General features: G+C 40.2%; 1 protein-coding gene across 2 annotated transcripts in view; it reads left to right on the top strand.

Moving 5' to 3' along the window:
* Positions 1–18,898, top strand: part of Gycalpha99b (guanylate cyclase 1 soluble subunit alpha 2) — an 89,542-nt gene that overhangs the window by 66,962 nt on the left and 3,682 nt on the right. For both annotated transcript variants that reach the window (XM_078189205.1, XM_078189196.1), the window contains exons 4-8: positions 13,231–13,576; positions 15,737–16,124; positions 17,019–17,198; positions 17,908–18,046; positions 18,293–18,459. In XM_078189205.1, coding sequence (XP_078045331.1) covers positions 13,231–13,576; positions 15,737–16,124; positions 17,019–17,198; positions 17,908–18,046; positions 18,293–18,459 — 1,220 coding nt within the window. The remainder of the gene's footprint in view (positions 1–13,230; positions 13,577–15,736; positions 16,125–17,018; positions 17,199–17,907; positions 18,047–18,292; positions 18,460–18,898) is intronic.

The following is an 18,898-nucleotide window of genomic DNA, read 5'->3' as shown; positions in this document are numbered from 1 at the left end:
TCGTTCGATGAAAAGAACGATGGTCTTATTTAACCCCTTGCGCTGTGATCCTCTTCATGCTTTGTTAATTAGCAATTATTTATTGTTAATACTTTCTTAAATAGTACTGGACGATTCCTATTTCTTCTATAGACATTTTATATTTGTAGTACATATACTTTAACGATTAAATATTGATCGCAATAGACTAGAATTTCATTTCGACTCAAAAACACAGAATCTTTTAAAACACAGAATAATTAAATTTTAAATCTAGATCCGAAATAGCTATTTTGCCAGCTTTATTCCCATTTTATATGACCTAGTATAATTTGTCCATATAAAATTCAATCTTGTGAATCGTAAAACTGTTGCGCTTTTAACAATCTTTTAAATAGAAGTCTTTTTAATAATTTCAAAATTGTTTTCGAAATGATATAACAATTAGCAATGGAGTCGTAAAAAACGTAACCTCTTGTCACCCTAAATGTCACCCTTACTTTTAAAAAGTAACCCTTTGCAAAGGGTTAATCTTAAATACTAAACCCTTTGAAATCCCGGTGGCTCATCGCTGCGTCGCATTAAATAAATTTTCCCTCTGCCATTACATCCAACAGATTCATCCGATACGATAAATCACCGTAAAATTACAACTGCGCGCCAGTCAAGGGACGGAATTAAACGGCGAGCCGTTCGACAGGATTTTTCATCTGGTCCGTCGCACGGAAACTTGAAAACGCTCTCGAGCGTGCGGACGGGTTTTAATCGGGCGTTTCTTCTGTCCCGCGTTGATGAGATAATTTTCCGTGTGAGAACGAACCGCGTCGCCAACTGCTAGAAAACCCGGGGATCCAACGGGGGGAGCCGTCGTAATAATACGCGTCCCGTCTGGCCGAGCACCGATCGACGGACCCTTAATGATCCGTCGGGAATTTCTGGCCGGGGCATGTTCGACGGGAGCCAATATACGTTGTCAGGTGGTTCGGCGACGATCCTTCATCTTCGAGGACATGTTAACCTAATTTGCATTCGGCTGTCAAGCACTGTAGTTACAGTGGAGAGGGAGAGCACGGTACGGCGAACGTCCCATTAATCATCATGGACAATCAATACGCGGGCGCGCGACGTGCTCGGATTCCGACTTCCTTGTCGGCGAGCGCGTCGACGATTTCCGCGGGGATCGTCCGATAACGCGGCCGGCGACGGGTCTCGCGTGACGCGGCCCTTATCGTGAATCCGCGACGCCGCTGGGGCCCTGTGACTTATCATGGCATATTATAGTCGGCGCAACGCCGCATCGTTTCTTGTACTTTGCCTCGAACCAAAAGTATTTATCATTCCAGTTGTCCGGAAGTTCGTGCCGATTTTTTTAGGAAAATTAAACGCGGCGCGTCTCTTCCGCGTCGCGCGGCCAGCGGATAAGAATTGATTCAGCGCGCGGCGCGATAATAATAACGCGAGGAACCCGGCTGGCAGCGCTCTTTGTGACGCATCGCCGGCAACGCGGCAATTAGACGAAACCACCGTGAAAGATTCACTTAGGCCGCTAATGAAGTTCCAGCTTTGAATGCGTTAGCATCGCAAGCGCGCGTGCGCGTCCGCTCCGTGCCAGCCGGAGCACAGTTTTTTAACTAAATGAAAAGTTAGGGCAAGCGGGAGCGAGCCGCGGCGCGTTCCCAGGGAATCCTAATAATATTTAATTATTACTCGGATATATACCCTTTGTTTAATCTGGCCGCCGGAAACAGGATACTTTTATGAAATTGGATCTCCCCCGGTACAATGGCCGCGTAATTTTTTTTCGTGCTCCTACCCCCGAGGTGTTTAATGTAAATCTGTGTTGCGGAGCCGGGGCTGCGGTTCTCTCTTCCTGGTCTTATTGTTCGCCGCGAGCCCGGACGGGAATTCAGTGCTAATGAAATCGCGATGGAACCGAACACGGCGGTTGCCTTTATCAGAAAACTACTCGTTAGCGGCGCTGGAGTTTAACCCTTTACGGTCGTGTGTCTGCTCTTTGCCAACGTATCTGATTATGTATTTTTCTTCTGTATTAATTTCTTCTTTGCTTGGTTCGGTTTCGGAAAATGCTAGAAAATATGAGATCTGTATTTGTTTTAAATCGACTATTCATTTTTGTTATTTGGTACTATAGAGTTGACTTTATGGTGCGACGATTGGATAACGTCACCCTCGCCGCGACTTAACCCCTTGCACTATAATAACGAGTCAAGCTCGTGGCAAAGATTTCATGCAAGATCTATTAAATATGAATATTATTAATTCCTTTTAGTTCAAAACAAAATTTAATTCTTCTGTCAGCAAAATATAAAAATGGCAGTAAATGAAGGCAATTTTTTGAATTATTTTGACGTAACCTTGAAACAATGTTTACTTAATGTTAACATTATTTTGACATAACTTTGAAATAATGTTGAGATAACCTCGAAATAATCTTGACATCATCTTGACATTATTTTGAATTATTTTGACGTAACCTTCACATAATGTTGACATAATCTTACCATTATTTTGTCATAATTTTTAACATAACCTTGACGTAGTCTTGACATAAGACTCCAGCAAAACGAACTGCCTTAACAAAACAATTAATCATCTACTACACAAACAATATGTCCCCCAATAAATTCTCATAATCAACGCCACACCGTCTTTTAAAAAATCATCCTTCACGTCCGTCCAAAGAAAAAAATCGCTCGAACAATATTGCCAGCGAAAGGGTAACATCGGTTCCGCCCTGTCCCTAAAATTCTTCCTCGAACTGCAACCACCATTCAACGGCGTTCCCCATAAATGGATAAAGGATCCGCATCGCGGCAGAAATTTTATTTCGCGGTCTTTTACGACTTCGCCGGCGAGAGATAGATAGAACCGACCCCAGAGACGGTGGTAGATAGAGCAAAGGCGCGGCAACAATTTAAAGGTGCATCGGAAGATTTGTGTCCCGATGGACAGGGACATTTTACTCCGATAAATTTCCTCGAAGGCTCCCGCACGGTGTATTGAATGTATCGGGATTGTGTGCGGCGCGTTTCCGCGAGTCAATAGCAGGAGTGGTCTAATACCGGCGCGCCCGCTCGCGCGCGCGCGCCTTTTCGAAGCGAAACTAACTCGAGGCACTCTCCGCGAGGCTCCATCACGATTGCACGAGAAATCCTTTTTGCGCTCCGCCGACTCCGAAGAACGATCCCGTGCTGTTCCGCGCGACCGTTCCCTCTCCCTTTCTTCCCCTTTCTCTCACCCTCTCCTAGGGGAGATCGGTCTCGCTCTCTCTCTTTCTCTTTCTTTCCCTCTCTTTCTCCTTCTATCTCTTCCTTTCCTTTTCTTTCTCCTTCTATTTCTCTCTCTCTCTCTCTCTCTTTCTCTCTCTCTCTCTCTTTCTCTCTCTCTCTCTCTCTCTCTCACTCTTTCTCCTTTTCTCCCTTTTTCCCAGTCTACCTACTCGCCCGTTATCTGTAACGTCGGATGATCACGCCACGTAGTACAAGCCGCCGTCCCTTCCCCCAACTCTTCCTCCAACCCTTCCGCCAACCCTTCCGCCAACCCTTCCGCCGTTTTATGCACATTCGGCGGGCGACAATTTTTATCGGCCCATCACCGCCGGGACTCCGAAGCGTTCTCTCTCTCTCTCTCTCTCTCTCTCTCTCTCGGCTTAATCGACGCTTCGACTTTATCTTCCCCATCGCTGTTCCCCGGGTTTCCTCGCGCCGAGATACCGAAAGCAGCTTTTCCATCCGCGTGGAACTATGAAAAAGGACTCCGCCGCAATAAATGGCATATCGCGGATCTAATTCTCGGCGCTCGAGTAACCGCGCTGGCGCTCGCGCGCGCGCGAGTGCACACCGCCGTACATCCCATTATACGCTTTTTACCTATCCTTATCTCCGGCCACTTTCCTCGGCCATTTCGTTGCTTTTTCGATCCGCCTGCCAACGACTCTCCTCACCCAACCACCCCACCCCTACCCACCCCGACTCGCTCTAACTCTTTACACTACGCCGTGACGTATGTTCCAACGTTCCACCCTATCCATCTTCCCGTAATTCGCAGCTTTTTTCCTCCACCCTCGGTTTCAACGCGTGCCCCAGTTTGCCGCGTTCTCAGACGAGCGGAGTATATTTTCGCAGATCTTACGATCGACGCTGGTATTGTTATCCACGGATGATTACCGGACTGTTGTTATGTAATCGTTATTGTTCGCGGAAGTTATTGGGAGAAGAAGGTTCGTAGAAATGAACGGGTATTGTAATCGATCGTGGAAGACTAGCGGGAGCTGGAGAAGAGTAGAGTAGTCTGAGACTAGAGCGGAGCGAATGTTTGAATGACGAAACTGAGTGAGAATGAGTAAGTTAAGGTTATGTGAGAAATGACGAGACAATGACGAGAGAGGGAGAGAGGAGCTGCGAGAGTTGAAGATTAATAAGCGGGAATAAGAATGTATGGAGAGAGTGAATGCGATAGTTGAAGACTCTGGAAGGCTGCGGAAGGCTGTCTGAGAAAATGTGTAAAACTGTGTAAGACTGTCTAAGAGACTATGGAAGACTGTTTACGAGACACTCTGTAAGACTATCCAAGAGACTGTGTAAAACTGTGGAAGACTGTTTGAGAGGCTATCTAAGACTGTATGAGACTGTCTGAGAGAGTGTGTAAAATTGTGTAAGACTGTCTGAGAGACTATCTAAAACTGTGAAAGACTGTCTGAGAGACTGTAAGACTATAAGACTGTGAAAGACTGTCGGAGAGACTGTGTGAGACTGTAAGACTATGAAAGACTGTCCGAGAGACTATATAAAACTTTAAGACTGTCTAAGACTAAGAATGTTTAACACTAGGTTTACGGAGTAATAAAAGCAGCCGTTTTATATTTGTTTATGAAAGTAACGATTTATTCTACGTTAATGCAATCGATAACTAAAGAAATATAAATAATTATAGTAAATATAATCGATAATTAAGCAATAAATGTATCTTTGAAATCTGAATAATAGTACGTTAACAAATCAGTGACCCGTCATTTTGACGGATTCCGTAAATCTAGTGTTAAGACTGTATAAGACTATCTAAGAGTCTGAGTAAGACTCTCTAAGAGAATGTGTAAGACTGTGAAAGACTCTCTGAAAGATTGTATATAAATCTGAAAGACTCTACATGAAACAGTAAAAGACTTCCTAATAGTCTATTCGGCAGTCAAAATGTCTCCTATTTTATAGCTTCCTCCGACATAAACCTGTAAATATTCACTTTCAGAAAAAACAAAAAAATAAAATCCCTTCGAGGGAACGCAACAGGGCTGACTTATCGAATCTAAGTAGAAACGAACGTGTATTTTCTGGCAGGTTGAACCGAATCTTACGAAATGGCCGTTCCGCTTCCGCCATCTTCAAAGAAACCGCGCGTTGGGGGAGAGGGGAGGGGGACCAAAAGAGTAGTACCCCCCCGGTTATAGACGCGGCGGCTCGTTCCGCATAACAAGCCGGGCGCGCGGCAGCGCGTATCGATTCCCAAAGTGTTCCTTCTCGACGTATTGTCCCAATTCAGTCAGGCATGCAGATCAATGTTCCCGTCAAGCGACTGTGGCCCGCGAGTGCTCCGTCGGAATCGTCACGCGAGTAACCGACGGATAAAATCACCGCGCGCGCGATCCCGATTCCCTTTCCCTTGACAAGCGGCCGGAAGGACTTCTGTAGCAGTAGTAGTAGTAGTAGTACGTATATCGTACAGGCTGACTCACCCGGGCGTTGCCAAATATTTCCTTCGGTGGATAAACGGTGAACGAACTTTATTATAATATAGTACGTCTTTATCGACCATGGTTGAGTTATACGAAATTCTTAAAAATTCTTAGATGATTTTATGAATTATTAAAAGTTATAATAATTAGTCATTGTTTTTCAAGACCTACCAAAGTATACTTTTTGCTATAGTTATTTTCTTCGAAATTGTTAAAGTCGTCTACGAATCAATACTTTTATAAAATATATTATAAAATATATTATTTAAAATATATTAATATAAAATATTAAATATTATATTTAATATAAGATATTAAAATATATTATTATTATTGATTCATACGAATTTTTCAACAAATATGTTCACTACTGAAGCGACCTATGTCTTAAAACTACAACTAAATTAAACATGTAACCGTAAATAAATAATTATCAAGTGCGAAACACGTTTCGACCGAGCACCAAAGAAAACGTCAGGTGCGTCATCGCGTAGGACGTTTTCAAGTGGCTGTCCGCAGGTGAATCACGCTGTACACACAACGCAGAGAGGACTTTATCGACTCCGTGTATCGTTCCGTGAACATTTTCAGCGCGGCCCTCCGATCCGCGTTTCCGATTTCCACTAGGCGCTCTTCGTTTCTGTTCCGTAAATGTTGATGGCTGCAACCTGACAGCCATCCTCCCCTCCCCCCCCCCCCCCTTCCCTCCCCCCGAACGCGTCATTCCTGCCTCGGCGTCGAGCACCTCTTCAAAAACGCGAAGAACGCTCTCGGATTCGTGTTCTTTTTTTTTCTTTTACGTGCTCGCACACGAAATATGGCTCCCGTTGCACGCCTTTTCCCGCGTAATGATACCACGTATTTTCTCTTTTCTTTTCCGTACCGTGCCCTCTCGGCGCTCCTCTGCTCGAGTCGACGACGACTTTAATCTTCGCGCGACTTAATTATAGTTTATGCAATTGTTTTTTCGTCGTGACCCGTCTAATTTCGATGTATGTGTATTTTTTTATATTTTTGGTAAAAATAGATGATTTTGTAGCGTTCAGGTTGTTGAAATTAAGTTCTGTAATTTATTTTATGCTACAGTATAATTCTTTATGATATTGTATATATTTGAACGTGGTCAGGTTATGTATTATATATATATGAACGTGGTCAAGTCGTATTTATATTATACGCGTGCATCTGTGTATTTAATTGAATATTTATTTATTGGTTAATACGTGGTCATTAAAATGTGGTCAACTCTTATTTATATTATTATATATTTCTGCATGTTTAACTCGTATTTATATTATTATTTATTTCAACACATTCATATCAATTATATTATTATATATTCACACTATATTTATTTTTATACTATCATAAATTTCAACACCTGAAATTCATATTTACATTACTACAAATTTCAATACATTGCACTCACATTTACATTACTATAAATTTTTTAACACATTTAACTCATATTCACATTATTACATTATTACATTATTATACATTACTATACATTATTTACATTATTATACATTACTATACATTACTATACATTACTATACATTACTATACATTACTATACATTATTAACATTATTACATTATTTACATTATTTACATTATTTACATTATTATACATTATTATACCTTATTTACATTATTACATTATTTCATTATTTCATTATTTACATTATTATTCTTTTCACACACACACACAACAATACTTACAACAAGAGACATTTTATACATAAAACGTGCTCGCCATATTCAATTTAAAAAAAGTCGTGTTCCTTCGGAAAACCGATGATTCATATTTTATCAGCAAACAATTGATTTATGCAGTCCACCCACCATAGATCTACGAGAGTGAATTTGATAACGGTAATGAATAATTTTTTTGTTCGCGTAGCAGGTGTACACACGCCTAGGGTGCAGTTCCGCGTGAACGCGTTAATCAACCGAATTGATCGTCTCTGCCAATTTTGGAACTGGTCGAATGTAATCACCGACGTATTCACAGTCGACCAGGCGGCCTGGAAGCAGATAACTATAGTAGTCTGTTCCCCGGGTCTCCTATCTCCCACGATAATTATCATTGTATATGAAGGCAGCGGGGATTGATATGGCACCGCTCGATTAATACACCACAGAGCCGTCTTGACTCCCGTATCAGGAGGCGGACGGATGGCATTAAGGATCATCTAATAGTTCTTCGCAGTATGCTCGTAATGATATTGTTTATTGGATTACTGTTCCCCTTGGCTTCGCCATCGCAGCCCTTCGCTATATTATCAGCTGTTTTCGGTCTTCTTTTATTCTTGCTGTCGTTTTTCTTGCTATTTCTGCTTTCTGTTTTCGAGAATTATAGTATTCGATTTTTGAGATTTGGTTTCAATGGATTTGTGATAATAGTTAAATAGGGTGAAATATATTTCTAGATTGTCGAACTTTTATTGAGACATCCACGAAATTATACCATTAGAGGAACGAGTTAACGTTGATATTAGTTAAATACGGTGAAGTTATTTTTCAATTATTAAATTTTTATCGAAACATCGATGAAATTATACTATTAGAGGTACCGATTTTTCTTGATAATGTCTGTGGTCATTAACTTTGAGCTCCCGGGTCAGGTGGATCTTGTGCAGGTGTAGGCCCAAGTCCAGACGCAAAATTCGTCAAGTTGAAGACTGCGACAGACCAAGTTCTTGTGCACGGCGAGGAATCGACTGCCTCGGGTTCTCCTGCACGCTTTCACGGATAGCGGCGACGTTCTCGGCCGATCTGGCTTTCCGTTGACGTACGAGCGTTGGCTGATCATTCACCGAATCGGTCGTCTAGAATTTGGCCACCGAACGTTGGAGGGTCGACTTTGAAGGGCCACCGCGTCTATCATAAAATGGGCGCGACGCGCGCAACGTTTTCACTAACGAACACTCATTTTGATAATACAATTTGATCATGTGGCCGTGCTTCTCGATCGTGTGACTTGCCATGGTGATTTGGCATAACAGACTGAATTGAAAACAACAGATTTAATCGACGAAACAACATGGCCGCTACAGACTGTCAACATCGACCCGTCCCTATTGGAAAAGCCTCTATTTCAAGATTTTTCGATCCCCGCTGTATTTCCAGCCGGATTTGAACCGGGCCAGTCGTTGCTCGGCCCACAGTCGTCCCGATACAGAGAATAGAAACGGGCCACGGCGTGTGGCGCGACGCGGGCCATCGATTTGTCAAGGTTTGCCGGCTGATTTGGCGGGCCGTCACAGAAACATCGAACGACGTGTCCCAGGCGGTTGACTGGACCGCATTATACAGAGCCGTGGCGGCGACGGCGACGGTGCACGGGGCCGCTATTGATTATCGCGTCCTGATAGTGACATTCGGTGGGAAATAATGCGAGCCGGCATTAGAACGAAACCGCGGCGAGCCGCGTCGATTTCCGGGATCCGGCGGCCGCGGGAGCCGCGACCTTCGATTCACCGTCGGCGGTTTCGAATCAAATCGGTCGTCGTCTATCGACCGCAACCGAGCGTCGAAACATTCGACCGCTGAAACGCAACGCGCTACGAATACCGTTCCGTCGACGTGCTGTAGCTCCCAGGCGGGTTAGAGACGGAACAACTGCGGGAAACGTCGCGCTGGGACTCGAAGTGTCGGCTCGGTTATTCGATAACCCGTTGCCGGAAAATCGCGGCTCCTCTCGCGGTTGTTGCGTCTCGAACGTAGCTCTGCTTGAGACGCGTCCGTCTCTCGCTGACCTTTTGCTGGCCGGAAGTTTCGGACGTTAATTAACCCTTTGTACTCGAGCGGTGACTATGAAGCACCAGTAAAATTATTCTATCACGTCCTAAACAAATTTAGATTTCATACTAACAAAGTTTAGATTTCAAAAATTTTTAAGTGTAAAAATGTTGGTACGAGTCACAATGATTTATTTGGTATTTTTCAGAATAAATTGTAAAAATCTACGAACAGAATGCAGTAATATTTTCGTGATATTTTCATTGGTTCCTAATTGAAATGGTTTTTAAAAGAAATTGTTTAATGGTGTTTCCAGTCTTTGATTACTTTTAAAATATGATAAGAAAAGTTGAATAATTAATTGCAACGCAAGAATAGATTTATATAGAATTTCACTTCGCTCGGAGAGGAATCTTGATTTTTTGAAACGAATTGCCGAATTGTTGTTAATAATGCATCCATGGCAAGAGTTCGCGGAACTCTTTTTAGCTTGTATGTTTAATCGACCCTGTGTCGAGCGAGTCGTTATTGAAAATAATTTGTAACAATTAAGCGAGAAGTAATTTGATCAACGATTATAACTCTGTGCTTGTTATGAATTATTATAAATTAGTGGCGAGAGACTCGTGCGTACGGCAAAAAGTAATTTGATTAATAATTACCGAGCATGATTATTAGAATTAATTGATGACAATAATTCGAGATTAATTTCCAGTAATCTATTATTATTCATTCACGATTTAATGATCACTGAGTTTAATCTGGTAGTTATTGAAACTAATTTATAATATTTTGCTGCAATTAATTTCAAATAACCCGTTAGAACTAATCTACAATAATTTATAATAACTAACGACATAGCAATAACTAACAAATAATTTATAATTGCTAATCATTAATGAAATAACTTTTCGTTCAACTCTAAATCAACGTAATCTATCGATTTTTAAATTAAATAAAAATCGTGTCGGTATTAAATTTTATACGTATGATATTTTTAACAATAATGAACTTTATAAACACTTAAAATCTTTAACCGTAAGTCTTTACAAATTTCATAATTTTACTTCATAAAAGTAAAATTTTTGTGAATATTTTTACTAATTTTTAATTCTGTGAAACCATCGAGGAAAATCATAAAAATTGCCCGCACGTTAATTCGTTATTCGGAACAATCCGGTGACGTGAACTTCTCTGTTGCAACCAGCGCCGCGATTTAACTTTAAGCCGCGCAACGTTAAAGTTGTCGCACGAGGTGACCGTCCCAGATTCGAAGCGAAGATCGGAGCGCGCCCGTCGTTCAACTTTCCGAAACCCGCGGGAGCGGAACAGTCGGAGATTAGTAACTCGCCCCGTAACGATTGGAATTTGCATCCGACTACCTTTTTTCCAATCTGCTCGCCCGAGAGAGAGACAGAGGGACGAGAGAGAGAGAGAGAGAGAAAGGAGAGGAAGAGACAAAGAGAGAGAAAGAGAGAGACGGAAAAGGAGAGGAAGAGTCAGAGAGACAGAGAAAGAGAGAGACACAGAGAGAGAGAGAGAGAGAGACAGAAAAATAAAGGTAGAGTCAGAAAGACAGAGAAAGAGAGAGATGGATAAAGGGAGGAAAAACAGAGAAAGAAGGAGAGAGAGAGAGAGGATGAGTCAGAGAGACAAAGAAAGCAAGAGACAGAAAAAGAGAGAAAAAGAAAGAGGTAGAAAAAGAAAGAGATAGAAAGAGAAAGAGATAGGAAAAGCCAGAGAGAGAGGGGGGGGGAGAGACAGAGAGACTCTCCCCCTCTCTCTCTCGAGAGAGAGAAGGTAAAATTGTCGCTGACTCCCCGTCAGCAGAATTACTGTTCCATTCAGCGCGACCAACGAACGGCTCGGTCGAACGAGAGACCGAAACGTATTATGGTTGCGGTTTTTCTTTTATCGGTTCCCTTTCGTTCGAAAATAATTGCGGGGGCCGTCGGAATCGAGGGATATTAAATCGCCGGCCGGGACGATATTTTGAAAGGGAATCGCTTAGACACCGAGGTTTCTTTCGAATGGCTTTTCGGAAAACCGTGACGGATTTTTCCAGCGCGGTCGCGCGGTGTCTTGGACCGCGATCAATCATGCTGCAAAGTGCGAAATCATCGGATTACCGGTGTCAAGGAAAATACCTCGGCTTCCGTGCCGCATCGGATTTGATTGCGCGCGGAAAAATAATCTCGGGAAGCTGCAGCTATGGGAAAGAAAGTTGAAAGTTTGGAAGACGATTATGTTGCCTGCGAATCTTACTTAATTCCAATAATATAATATTATATGATACAATATAAAACAGTGTAGTATAGTATAGGAAAGTATAGTATAATATAATAAAGTACATTATAATGTAAGGTAATATAATACAGTATAGTATAATATAATGTAATGCAATGTAACATAGTATACTATACCATAATATAGTATAGTATAATATAGTCTAGAATAATAAAGTATAGTACAATATAGTTTAGAATAATATAGTTTAGCATAATATAGTCTAGAATAATATAATATAGTATAATATAGTATAATAAAATACAGTATAGTACAATATGATATAGTATACTATACTATAGAATAATGTAACGTCATGTAACAAAATATAATATACTGAAATATAATATAACTGAATTAATTGAACAACTGTAGAACTATCATACAATTTAAAAAATGACTTCTTGAAGAGATAATTAAACGGACAGAATAAATTGACGTTAAAAGCTTGGAAAATGTCTTTTGACACCGCTTCGTAAAAAGCATTAAAACACAGGGTTCTAAAAGCAGAGTGACGAACGACTGAAATTTATTCTGTATATTTTCATCTTATTTTCTGACCTAAAAGCAGCCCGTATCCGGTTGTACCGCCCGGTTACATGACACCCTGACTATTATTACTCCAGTTTCTTGATAGTTCTGTTTGCTTGCTCGACGTTTCGCCCTGCGAGACCCGCCGTAAGATTTAATTACTTGCAAACCACCGTGAAGTTTCACGGGCAGGGATAAGGACCATTAAAGTTGCACTGTACAAATACGGTGATATTTGACCGACTGCAGTATTAATAGCGTTATAAAGCTGTAGAACATCTTCCCTGGTGGGACATAACAAGTAGGATAGAAAAAGAAGAAATTCTTTCTTCTTTTATTCTTTCTTCTTCTTTCTTCTTATATTATTCATCGTAAAAAATGGAATTATTCGACGCGGAATGATTTTGAAAAAATTCGACTGGGGTGGTTTTTAACTCTTCGCCACCGGTGCCGGGTCATTTCTGACACCAAAACCTTTCACCTTTCTTTCTAATATAGAATAATGTAAAATATAATATAATAAAATATAATTATAACAATTCTCGACCATCCAATTTTTCAACCTCCACTGTCACTGAGAACAGTAAAATAAGAAATTAATTTATAACAATTGAAAACGCCAAATCGAGTTCTAATAAATAAAATACTGTTCTACAATGTTCAAACAATATTCCCAAATTTTCGGATCCCTACAGCGTTACTAATTTTTCAATAACAATTTTTCGAAACCTGCATTTTATCCAAGTGGCACAATTTGACACACGTGTCTCGCATCAGAAATACTTTCCTATAACAATGCTATAATAAAAATAACAGGTTACTCGTAATTTTTCTGAACACTCAATCGAAAGCATTCTAGATAACAGAGACAAGAGCGCACTAGTTAAGATTCGTTGTTATCCGGTCAGCCGAGATTTAATTGCCGCGAAATGATTTCAGACATAGACAAGCGGCGACTGTTCGACGCGCTCGGCTGCGAATTGATCTACGCCGCCTGCGTCGATCTGATCGAGCGGGCGTTCCGCTGCCTCGGGAACGATCTGACAGCCTTCCTGACCACGCTCGACGGCGTGAACGACGTCGTGCAACACCAGTCCGGATCCGAGGTGGAGGCGGCGTTCGTATGCAACACGACGCCGGAAGAGATACTGCTCGATTTCACGACGCATCATCCGTCTCGCGCCTACTTGCTGGTCGGCAGCTTGAAGGGCATCGCCAGAAAGTTTTATAACGACTACGCGACCGTCACCGTCACCGAGAGTCCCTGCAAAAATGACGAGTACAGGTGAGAATGACCGGAAACGATCCAATTCGATGGAAGCAAGGTTCCTTTCGTTTGACACGTGTTCCCCAAGCTTCAATATTATTATACAAAATTTTAAATATTAAATATCTCTAGCGATTAATGAAATAAATTAGTTTACGTATCGATGATCGTATTAAAATCGCAATTGTTTATTTCATCGCACTGAAAAGCGTCCACGGCAGGTGCTTAGCACATATAGTCTCTCTAGAGCGCGTCGACAGAAAATCCTTCGTAAAAGGTTAATAACGTTCATTACTCATCCAAATCTTAATACAAATGTTTTTAAGAAGGCCAGAGAAATTCGAGTCGCTTCAACGAGACTTTACAAATAAATATCAGACTTTTCGAATAAATATGCCGCCATTGTCGACGCGCGCGAGATTCGAGCGGATTACCGGGCAAAGCCTGGTTTCCGTGTGTAAAAAGGAACAATGTTTAGTATTTTCAGCGGCGATCGATATACATACACCGCGTTACCTGTCGACGTTCTGTTAGGAAGAGCGGAATTGAATTTGCACGGAAAAAGTAGCGAGAGGGCCGCGGGACCGAACAAATATTGATCGGCAATGTTTCGGCCGGCATTTATGTACATTGAACGCGGTAGGCGCGCTGATTTCAGGCGGCCCATTACACATTAGCGTACGAGAGAAATCTCTCTCTCTCTCTCTCTCCCGCTCGCTCTGCAGTTCAACTTTCTTAATTGGGTTATTTTCATGAGTTCGCGTCAATTAAAAGTTCCCCGAAAAAGCCAGCCCCCGTTAACGAGACGCGCATAATACGATATAAGCGAACAGCCTCGCCGTTGTTTCCGTAGAAGGGGGAAAGGGAATCGTATAGGAACCTCCGGCGACCCGTAGATAAAGAGACTCGATAGACTGGGTAAATAGTCTTCGCGTCGTGGTACAACTTCCTCCTTATTCGACGGCCACGAAAGAATCCCACGGCGTTGGAATGCCTTTCTAATCGCTTCGCCGGGTCTGATAACCCGTTCTGCGACCTGATACGCGGACGCCGGACTGTTGTTTCAATGTTGCTGAAGAGGCTGTTGTGTTGACAGAGATTTTTAATAATAATAATAGTAGTAATAGTGATGGTGGTAATAGTAATAGCAGTAATAGCAATAGTAGTAACAATAATAGTAATAATAACAAGATATATTATGTTGTTATTGGTATTTAATTATTAATGAAACGCTTTGCGACAATTTTTGTTCATTTGCATTTACACATTACTCATTCTTGCTTTTATATTTTTTAAACATAGCTCGCGGCATATAAATAACAATAACTATCTTGGAAATGGAATTGTTCTTCCTGGACTATAGTAAATTTTCTCTAGTTGTTCCTCACCTTGATAATATCTGTCAGATAAAAAGTAATTTGATCAGTGATTACTGAGTATGATTAATTATTGTCATAACTAATTTAATCACCAGTAATAATCAAATAACTAATCACCAATTACCAAAAATTACTAAAATAAAGCTCGAGACTCGAATAATCGTATCTCCTCTCCCCAAATTGTCCTTTTTTGCTTACAAGCCGATGGACAATTAGGGAAACTTTATTATACAGATCACGATCGAAGAATAATAAAAGAAACAACTTGAAACAAATTATCTTAACAATCGCCAAATACCAACAATTATAAAAATAAAGCGCGAGACTCGAATAATCGTGCCTCCTCTTCCTAAACTGTCCATTTGTACTTACAAGCCAACGGACAATTAGGGAAACTTTATTATACAGATCACGATCGAAGAATAATAAAAGAAACAATTTGAAAGAAATTATCTTAACAATCACCAAATACCAACAATTATAAAAATAAAGCTCGAGACTCGAATAATCGTATCTCCTCTCCCCAAATTGTCCTTTTCTGCTTACAAGCCGATGGACAATTAGGGAAATATTATTCTACAGATCACGATCGAAGAATAATAAAAGAAACAATTTGAAACAAATTACCTTAACAATCACCAAATACCAACAATTATAAAAATAAAGCGCGAGACTCGAATAATCGTGCCTCCTCTTCCCAAATTGTCCATTTCTGCTTACAAGCCAACGGACAATTAGGGAAACGTTGTGATATAGATCACTATTAAGGAATAACTATAGTATAATAATCGTTCGGCAGACTTCGTATCGTTCCGGAGCGCTACAACCATCGCCCTACCGTCGATTGGGAGATCGACCACGAGAGCGTCGAGACGAGCGCCTCGTCCACTTTCCGTCCACCCTCGACCAAGGCCACAGACTTTCCCATGGGGGTCTCGAGCTTCTGCAAAGCGTTTCCATGGCATTTCGTCGTCGACCGGCAATTGGAGCTCGTCCAGCTCGGCGTCGGCTTCATGAAGATCTTCGGGCCCCACCTGGCCCGCCTCGGCCGCAAGATATCGACGTACTTCGCCTTCACCAGGCCCCGCAGCGTCACCCTGTCCTTCCGCGAGATACTGAAACGGGCGAACACACCCTTCGTCCTGACCCTGCAGAAACCGCAGGGCGTCGATAAGTATCCCGCGGAGGTACGTTAAACGGTTCATTGAAAACTTCGGGCGATCGATTAACCCGAGCGATTCGAAACGTTTTAATGAAACTTCGATTGGCGTTGAGTTTGTCGCCTTAATTGATGAAAACAATTATTAGACTGAAGATCTTTGCGATATAAAATGAAAAGAAATTAGAATTCATTGATTACAGTAATTGTGAAATTAATGGTTACTTGTTCCTGGATACAATAGTTTTAATAAGTTATAAATAACGTGATTAAATAACGAAGTTCTTGTAATAGTAGTATAGTTTCAGTTTCAAGTTTCAATTGTTCGTTTTTGTTATTATTGTATAAGATCCGCAGTCTGATGATTATGTTATAATTCGTATGAAAGTTACATTGTTAATTTTGCAATGGTTTAACATAATGTAAGAAGCTTAAATAAGTCGAGTTTTAAGGTGCTTTTTAACAGAGAAAGAAGATTTCAATTTGAGAAGATTCGATCGCAGAAACATTTTTCGCAAAAATATTAACCCTTTGCACTCGAGACTAGTTTAATTAATTTTACATAATTTTCTATTTGCTTCAAATTACTCTTACTTTTATTCCACATTTACTTGCTTTTTTTCAACACATATAATATTAAAAACAGATATAAGCATACGCTAAGAAGAGAATTCTATTATTTAACAATTAATCGATTAGATCTAAATTTAATAATATGAAAATATTTTTTTAAATATTGCTATAATATTTAGTGTCGCCTTAGAGTCTCTACCCGAGAGCAAAGGGTTAATAATGGACTCTGAAAATAGAAAGAAAGCTCCTAAAACAGTACAGCGTCTAAATATTTTTCAAAGTTTAACATTATTTGTTATAGTTGCTCGTTTCCTAATTTTTCCTTCTAATGTAATTTTATACGTTCCAGGGCTTAGAGATGAAAGGTCAGATGGTTCACTGTCCCGAATCGGATTCGATCCTGTTCGTTAGCTCGCCGTTCCTGAACGGCCTCGAAGGGCTGACAGGTCGAGGACTTTTTATATCCGATATACCATTATACGACGCGACGAGAGAAGTGATTTTGGTGGGGGAGCAAGCGAGAGCACAGGTAGAAAACTGCAATTTGCAATCCCATTATAACGTCGTTAAATTTATATATATTCACCGAATTCACTTGTTGTGCGTCCGATCGATGCGTGCACGCTATAAATATCAATGAAGTCGGAGAGATTTTAAATAGCCGGTCTCGTTTCGCGATGGGATATGCATTATTAATCGTCTCGTAATTGCATCGAAGTGCACTCGTCGATGATCATTATCTCGAATATACTGTAGTTAGGTTTGACTATATTATAGTAAGAATACCTACGTTACCGAGGCTGTGACTCGGCGTAGATGTCGCTAGCATACAGAGCGTGTAGGTTATGCTGCGCTGGTGATGAACCGACGGTTCAATTGCGAACGTGTTCTTTACTTGAATATACTTTAAAAATTTATTTTAGGAATAGCAAAGGTTTTGGTACATTTAATAGCTAATTTTAGGTATTCGTTGCTTTTAATTCAATTTAAATACGATTTTAATTCAATTTTAATTAGTTTGGTGATAATTTAATACTGAAATATGTTATGATATAGTTATAATCTCTTTAAACATCCCCTAAGTAGCTGTTCCAAAAGGAATGATTACTATACTTTGTGAATGGATCTATCAATGCTAACAATTAATAAAAAAAAATAGAAAATTGCCAACTTTTGATTTTTAAAGTTTATGGATACTTTTAATGAAACGTGTATACTGATAATATTTACTGTTGCAGGACGGTCTGAGGAGGAGAATGGACAAATTAAAGAGCTCTATAGAAGAAGCAAGCCTTCTAGTGTCTGCGGAAAGGGAGAAGAACGTCAGTCTTCTTCATCTTATATTCCCGCCTGACATAGCGAAACGACTGTGGTTAGGTGCGTCGCCAGAAATATTATTATACTATATATTTTAATTTTTATATATAATAATTATTATATTATACACCGTAATTACCATATTCTACTCTAGAATTATATACATAATAATTACTGTAACAATACATATATTTCAATCACTACAATCACTATTAATTAATTATGTTATATTAAAAATTATACATGTATATATAATATAATCAACGATTATAGAATCATTCTAAAGTGAACGGTGATTTTTTCCAGGCGAAACCATAGAGGCAAAAATCTACCAGGACGTGACCATGTTATTCAGCGACATAGTCGGCTTCACGGAGATCTGTTCGACAGCGACGCCGATGAACGTCATCAATATGCTACAAAATCTTTACGAGCAGTTCGATTCGTTTTGCGGACAGCTGGACGTGTACAAGGTGCGAACTGTTTAAATGTAAATGTCATTGCCAGACAAGCCGCGAACGAAATTGTCAATGCAAATCCATGGAAATCGACGTGTCCTCTCGATGCTAGAATAACAATAGAACTTTTATTTTAACACTTTACCATCTGGACATTCGGCCGTAAATATTTTTATATTTTCGTAACATTAGCATTGAACAATATTTCTTTTTGGGTATATTGTTTATTACATTCCTCGCGAAAAGAAGCTAATATTTAAAAAAATTATGTAATAATATATTAATAACAGGTTAAAAATTAAGTTGAAAAGCCGATTTGTAGGCTATCGGTTGGCAAAGGGTTAACCCTTTGCATTCGAAGCCATATCAACTGCAAATCTACAGTTAATAATGTTGATGAAAATTATTAAAAATAATAATTTTTCTGACTTCCAATATTTCTATTTTATATATA

This window comes from Augochlora pura, chromosome 2 (genome assembly GCF_028453695.1).
Source record: "Augochlora pura isolate Apur16 chromosome 2, APUR_v2.2.1, whole genome shotgun sequence".
NCBI classification, from domain to species: Eukaryota; Metazoa; Arthropoda; class Insecta; order Hymenoptera; family Halictidae; genus Augochlora; species Augochlora pura.
This window is presented reverse-complemented; position numbering and strand designations above follow the sequence as displayed.